The sequence below is a fragment of the Ipomoea triloba genome, chromosome 5 (genome assembly GCF_003576645.1).
Source record: "Ipomoea triloba cultivar NCNSP0323 chromosome 5, ASM357664v1".
Lineage (NCBI taxonomy): Eukaryota > Viridiplantae > Streptophyta > Magnoliopsida > Solanales > Convolvulaceae > Ipomoea > Ipomoea triloba.
This window is the reverse complement of record NC_044920.1, coordinates 17,651,864-17,659,954: the sequence shown is the minus strand read 5'-3', so window position 1 is coordinate 17,659,954 and position 8,091 is coordinate 17,651,864. Positions and strand designations below refer to the sequence as shown.

The window sequence follows — 8,091 nt, the reverse complement described above, 5'->3', positions numbered from 1 at the left end:
TATATTATTAATATTGAATATATATTATTATTATTGAAGAAAACAAGAAAATGTATAGTGGATGCATGTGCATGGTAATAGTAGTGGAAAAGATAACGGATGTTATAACGGTAAGGTCGTAGGGGTATGTTTGTCTAATATATTGTAAACTACAACTCTTATAGCATAATATACAAAAAAACTTAACTGAAAAAACGTATATAAATGAAGGGTATAACCTTCATTCACACTTATATGTTTATATATATATATATATATATATATATATATATATATATAATTAAAGCTATAACTTATATATTAAACACCTCATTAAACTCTTTATACACATGTATTAAGGACATGTGTAACAAGGAACAGGAGTGTGTGAATTTGAGCTTTGTTTACACCATATATCAATTCAACAACAAAAGGAGAAAACTACAAAGCACAATACCATTGATTTCCATAATATATATATATATATCACACACACATTCACTAGACAGGTTCATCATATTTTGATAACGGGATGCTTGATTGTTTCTTCTCCTGTTGGGACATGGCATTGGTTTGGAGCATCCCTTGGAAAAAAGATCTCTTGATGGTCATGAATATTGTGTTCTCACTATATATTGCATATATTATCAATTGCAATACTCCGACGCCACATCCAGTGCCATTTGGTACCTTTATTATATTATCATACATATATGAGTAACATGTACTCCGTAATTAATTAGATGAAGGAAAATATTGAAAAACAAATTGTAATTGATGCCCCTCATCCTCGTGTATGTCATTCTTCAATTCTAAGTGACATAAATATATTTATTAATGATTAAACATGCATAAGATTTGGAAGTGCTAGCTTACATAAACAAAAGGGTCGTTCTCAAGGAGGCCAAAAATGAGCCAAGAAGTGCCACATAGGAACATGGAGAAAGTCAAGAGGAATGGCATGAACTCTACACTCTTTGTCTTCATCACAACCCTCTGCATTCATCAAATTTTCATTAGGATGAAAAACTACTAATTTTTTGTTTTCCTAAAAGAAATGCTCATATTACTTTAAAATTTTCAAATATAATATTATATCATAAAAGCATACAGGATGACAAATAGTTATCCCCTTTTGCCTATACTGAAAAGCTATATATTATTTTTTTTTTGAATAAATTAGGAGTGGCTTATTTCATATTTCCACCCTGAAATCTTAGGTTGTCTAGGTATTCATTTGTTTTGGTTAAAAAAAAAAACGGTATTCATTTGTTTCTAAATTGGGCATCTAATCATTATGGAGGTAGGTACTGGACAATAGTGCATAAGTCACACATGAAAGATAAATCACATTGAGAAGACCATTAGTGACGAACAATCTTACATTATAATTGATTTATCATACGCACCAGTATTGTTGGCAACTCATATGCATCAAAGCATAGAAAAAGTACAACTAAAATGAGACAATTAACTGAAGCTACAACTTGAGAATAATATGATTTGTAGATAATTTGGCTTGATGAGTTTTCACTTTTTACATGAAATTATATATATATATATATATATATATATATATATATATATATATATATTAAAAATATTTATATATTTATAAAAATTTGCTTTGTAAATAAATATTATTTTTAAATTTTCACAATTGTATAATAAATGACCTAAGTTGAATTATTGCCAGAGACCCCTATCTTTTTTACCCGACTAATAATAGTTATACCATGGACGCGGTTCATTACCTTGCAAGGTGGGTCCTTCAAATTTATAAATTGAACGTTCATAATTTAATTTGTGTATTTGACCCAGTTACACGAAATAATTTGTCCCCAGCCTTTGGTGACGAACTTGATTCAAAACGTGGTGATAAGAATGAGGGCACCTAATTTTTGGGCCTTGTGCAAAACGCCAAGAGCCAGGCTTACTTTTAGAGATGATTATTATTGTAGTAATTGTAAGACATAGTTACAATATGAATATAATGAAAAAGTATAGAGTTGAATAACCAAAGCAATATAATAATAAAGCACAAAAAATTTGGACTACAATTGAGAAAGGGGAATATCAGATCTCATACTTTGATAGTTTGATTCATTCAGAAAAATGTGACTCATAATTTTTATATGTATGTCTCTTTTCATGTTTCTTCAATAAAATCAAGACACCCTCTTAATTATCATTTTCCCAGCTATAATAATAATTAAAATTGAAGCATGTGCTGCATCTCAACTAAAAGTTTAATTAAGCTGATAATTGAATTACACATTTATATTTATATATTATATATATGCTCAACACGTTATTTAATATGTGCGGACCAATTACTTTTTTGATAGGCTCCAAGTAATATGTGGACTATAGTGTTTTTTTTTTTTTTTTTTTTTTTTTTTTTTTTTTTTATATNNNNTTTTTTTTTTTTTTTTTTTTTTTTTTTTTTTTGTTCATGTGATGTGGATGTTCGAACCTATGACCTTTGACATGGGGTTGACTCTAGTAATAGCTGGATTGCCATTTATGTTTATATATTATATGCTAAACAATTAAGATTGAGGGAGGGGAAGATGAGAAGAGCTTACAATGACGGATAGAGGCGAAAAGAACATAATGGCAGTGAAGATTAAAGAAGCGAAACCGCAAAAGAGCTGTCTGATTCTCCCGTGGAAAACAAGCACCGAAAGAAGCACAACAGCAACGAATATTCCGACCACTAAAATAAGGAGTGCTCCCATCTTTTTCTTTTCATTCTTTGGCGCAAATACTAAAAATATGACCACATATGCTAACTCAATTATTGTTCCGATTCCATCAATTGTTGTCATAAGTATGTTGTTAGGCGACACAAAAGGCAGCCCGTACCTGCCATTATCTCATATACCAAATCATAATCATAATCATAATAATAATAATAGTAATTTATATCATGGACCAGAGTCCACATAGTATTATGGATTACGAATCGAAACGACAAGGTATATAATTCATACTCATAAGGTAAAGAATTTTATAACACAATACACAAAAAAATACATCACAAGACACATACACATGTTATATATTTACTTATTTTTCAAATATGATTTATATATGTACATAATTTGTGTTCATAGGAACAAAATTTCACAACACAAGACATATAAATTCATAACATAAGACACAATTACTAATTTGTTTTAGATACATAATCCATACTCTTAAGAAAGGTACAAAAATTCATACTTTTAAGGTACATAATTTCATAATATATGACCCAAAAATCATAGCATAATACATGCAATGTGAACCCTGGTAGGGGTTAAATCATTTTCTTAATAATAATATGAAATTGGTAATTTCATTATAATCAAGGAACTAGCATTTTCTTAATAATAATATAAAATTGATAATTTCGTTATAGTCAATGAACTATTTCAGCAGATCAAACCCTTAACATTTAGCTAAAGATGGATGAATCCCTTCCACTCAACCACACCCCGAGTTGGTTGTTTTGTTGTATAATACATTTAGAATGCACAACAAAAACAAATTATTAATTAAGGAAAAATCAGACATTAACAAAAGAAAACAAATCCACACATATCTGTGTGTGTAAAAATATTCTAAAAGTAAAATGTGGTTATTTAATTATGATCATACGTAGTGTTACTTTTATCTAAAATGAGATTATTATGAATTGTTTGAGGTAACAAAAAATTAATTAAAAATATAATTTCTTAATGCAAAAAATTAATACTAAAGTCATTAATTTGGTGTTGATACACAAAGAAGTAAGTCTTAAAGTAAAAAATAGAATGAAGTGTTGAAAGATTTTACCAAGCACAAAGCAGGCAATTGAGCAAGGTCATGACATAGGGCAATCCAGAGAACTCTTCCGTGCTCCTTTTCTTGATGATCCTCTTGAATGTCACACTACAATTTGTTTAAGGAACAAAAAAAAAAAAACCAAAATCAAACATCAAGAAAATTAAATGTTGAAACTAGCAATAATGTAGAGAGAAAAAAAATCTGCACAAATTTCAAAAATTTTAAAAATACTAACATTACAATGTCATATATACAAATATTGTATTACCAAAATAAAAAGTAATGTGTATATTTATAAGCTTGAAAGCCAAAAATAATGTCTATATTTATAGTTTTCATGGGCCTGGGCCCCTTGAAATTATTTTATTAAAAAGATCTTGATCCAAATAAAATAAAAGTCTTGAGGCAATTTATATCGTGAATAAGGGTGCACAATATATTGTGTACCCCGATCCATAACGGCATTGTTTTAGATTTTTTAATTAATGGCTTTATTTGAAAATCTTGTTTTTTTTTGTTCGGCCGTTAACTTATAAGATGACTTCTATGTATGCTGTGATTATATTTGGTGCATTTTGTTTTGACATTCTGTGTATTCTAACAACGAATTCTGTACATTTATCTCAATTATGTATGTTAATCACTTGAGTAGTGTAAGAAGAGTTATGCGTTTATGTTTCATGATGCATGACATTCAAATCATTAATGTACAAAATTATATTTTAGAATACACATAATATCGTTTCAAAAAAAAAAAAAAGAATACACATAATATCTGAATAGAGTACACAGAATTACACATAAGAATACACAGAATTAAACATAACGGGGATTGGATAGACGGAACAGTGTCCGTCGCGCGTCAACTCCCTACTAACTTAGTTAAACGACATCGTTTCAGACCAGGGTCCAGGTCCACGCTATAAGGACTTAAATCTTGGTGCAACTATTACTACGTGGACCGTGGTCCACACAGCTGTAAGGACAACAGTCCTAAAACACATAAAATATATTATTTTAACACATAAAATATATTATTTTAACTTATAAAATACATTATCTTACCCCCAAAAATTTCATTATATACATTACCTTACCCCAAAAATTTCATTATTCTAACACATAAATACATTATTCTAACACATAAAGTACATTATTCTGACTCATTAAATACATTACCTTACCCTTGAATATTTATTATTCTAACACACGCGTGAGCAAGAAATTTATTTATTTTTTAACATTAAAATGACATCGTTTTGGACCGTGATTTACACAACTGTGTAGATTACAGTCTACACAATAATTTAGCGTCTCGATGGGCTAGGAAGAAAGAAAGCATGATGACTCAAAAGGAGAGCAAAATATTAAAGAAACTATTTCCACGGGATAGATGCATGATGGTGGCCAAAAAGGAGGGCAAAATATTGAAGTAACTATTATTAGGACTCTCTGAGTTTGAGTCACGTTAGGACTAGCTATTCTACTCTATCTGAGACTCCCCTTGTATATATATCTCCTATTCCTCATCATTGTAATTGTTCAATTGAATCAATACAATATTCAGTTCTCATCTGGTATCAGAGCTCTTTAGATGTAGAGAGCGTAGCAATATCAGGGGTCGCGTGATTTTTCGCCCCAGTGTCTGGAATCCAAAGATGCGAGTCAGACACAAGATTCGGCGCATCCTTAGCATATGTTAAATGAGCTTGGAGTCCACGGCCAATTAAAGAAAAGCAGGCTGGTGCAAGATGGCCATAATTGCCACATAATTGGCATTGAGGCTGCCAATTACCACCACGTCGCCCATGTGACCTGCCACCACCATGCGAGCCACGTCACAATGGTGATTTGGCTGAGACTGTTTATATGCGTCAACCACCCGGGTATGCTGATGCTCAATTGCCTGATCACGTTTGTCTGTTGAAGCATTCCTTATATGGCTTAAAGCAAGCTCCACGAGCTTGGTTTAATCGGCTGCATACTTTTGTACTCTCTATTGGGTTTATAGCTTCAAAGACTGATGTGTCATTATTCTATTACTCTCGTGGTTCTGCATGTGTGTATCTTTTAGTATATGTTGATGACATTTTGGTAATGGGGACTGATGAACTACTAGTGTCTGATTTACTCTCCAAACTGTCTACTGCTTTCAAAATTAGAGATCTTGGTGAACCTGGTTTCTTTCTTGGAATTGAGCTAGTCAAAACTAGCAATGGTGTTATTCTTTCTCAGCAGCGGTACATGTCAGACATCTTGAAACGGGCTGGAATGACTAATTGTAAACCTCTCGCAACTCCTATTTCTGCATCGAAAACTCCATTGCTTAATTCAGATTCATATGAAGATCCAACGAAATACAGGAGTTTGGCTGGTGTTCTCCAGTATCTCACAATTACACGGCCAGACTTATCCTTTGCGGTCAATCAATTATGTCAACATATGCATGCTCCAACATTGTCTCACTGGGAGCAGCTAAAACGAGTGCTCAGGTATGTCAAAGGCACTCTCTCATTTGGCTTGCGTATAACTCAGTCAAATTCTAGAGAGCTTCATGCTTTCTCTGATTCTGACTAGGCTGGTTGTCCTGAGGACCGTAAATCTACTAGTGGGTATGCAGTGTTTCTTGGCACCAATCTTATCTCTTGGGTGTGTAAGAAACAGAAGACAGTTGCAAGACCATCCACGGAAGCTGAGTATAAAGCCTTGGATGATGTTTGTGCTGAGGTAATATGGATCATGTCCTTGCTGCGTGAGATCAAAATTGATGGCATCCCTACTCCCAAATTATGGTGTGACAATCTTGGTGCTACTTATATGTGTGCGAATCCAATTTTTCATGCAAGAACTAAGCACGTGGAGATTGAATACCACTTTGTTAGAGATAGGGTTGCCAATGGAGATATTCAGGTTAACTTTATTTCCACAAAAGATCAATTAGCTGATATCTTTACAAAAGCTTTGCCTAATCCTAGATTTTCTTTTCTTAGGGACAAGCTTCAGGTTAGTAGTTTCCCCTGCGCTTGTGGGGGAGTATTAGGACTCTCTAAGTTTGAGTCACGTTAAGACTAGCTATTCTACTCTATCTGAGACTCCCCTTGTATATATATCTCATATTCCTCATCATTGTAATTGTTCAATTGAATCAATACAATATTCAGTTCTCATCACTATATCCAAGGGGTATATGATGATGTCCCAAAAGGAGGAAGCAAAATATTAAAAGAATTATTCATTGGGCATTGAACTCACAACCTCGATCAATCACAATAACACGCCTACCAACCTGCTAAATTGCCTTATATTTTATTTTTAAAGGGCAAGATGCTTACTTAGTCATGTAAGGGGCGCTAATTACCAAGTAATAGAGTCACGTGTAAGACAGAATTGAAAATTATCAAAGTTGTATAGTAGTCAAGTATCAAGAGGGCCTTTACACTATAAATAGGCATAAGACACTATTGTCTCCCCTTTAGACATTATTATTTTGAACACTTCATCTCTTATTTCATTGGCTTGTGGTCCTAACTCCTAAGATGAGCACCAAGGTTTGATTCCTCACATCTACAATATTATTCCTACTCCATTCTTTGTATTGTACTCCCTCTGTCCAATTTTATTTGTCCTATTTACTATTCATTGGTCAAACCAACTCTTTCTTCTTTGTTTAATTTTTTTATTATTTTTTTACTTATTTTTAAATTTGATATTTTTTGTGTCTAATAGTAATTTTAGTGTAGTTTCTAAATATATAAATTTTGTATATTAATACTAAATTTATTATTATAAAAATTTGAATTAAATATAACTTCAGTCAAGCCCCGTTAACCAAACCAGACACATAAAATGGGACGGAGAGAGTATATATTATTTATTTATTTTTTGGGTCGTCATTTTCTACCGTTATCTCAGACATTGTGTATACTAAATTATTGCATGGACCATGCACCACACAGCTGTGTGGACCAAAAATAAAGAGTACATTATTTTTATACTGAAGGTACATTATTTTTATACTGTAACTACATTATTTGACAGTATATATCAAATAATGTACCTTCAGTACAAAAATAATGTATCCTAAAATAATGTACCTACAGTATAAAAATAATGTACTTTCAGTACAAAAATAATGTACTTTTTATTTTTGGTCCACACAACTGTGTGGACCATTGTCCATGCAATAATGATTGGTGTATACTCTATTGAGCCTAGTGTCCATTTAAAATTTAGTAATTTTACAGTTTAATAAAGATGGCTATCATGTAAGTTATCCTTTAAACATCTTTCTCCAAAATA

At 31.9% G+C, this 8,091-nt stretch overlaps 1 protein-coding gene across 1 annotated transcript in view; it reads right to left on the bottom strand.

Annotated features, from left to right (window-relative positions):
• Positions 1–347: 347 nt before the first annotated feature.
• The window catches only part of LOC116019407 (bidirectional sugar transporter SWEET1-like), a 10,604-nt gene continuing 2,860 nt past the window's right edge, over positions 348–8,091 (bottom strand). The window contains exons 3-6 of the mRNA XM_031259590.1: positions 3,802–3,897; positions 2,568–2,847; positions 856–975; positions 348–669 (exon numbers count right to left, since the gene is read on the bottom strand). Of these exons, the coding sequence (XP_031115450.1) occupies positions 481–669; positions 856–975; positions 2,568–2,847; positions 3,802–3,897 (685 nt within the window). The 3' untranslated portion in view covers positions 348–480. The remainder of the gene's footprint in view (positions 670–855; positions 976–2,567; positions 2,848–3,801; positions 3,898–8,091) is intronic.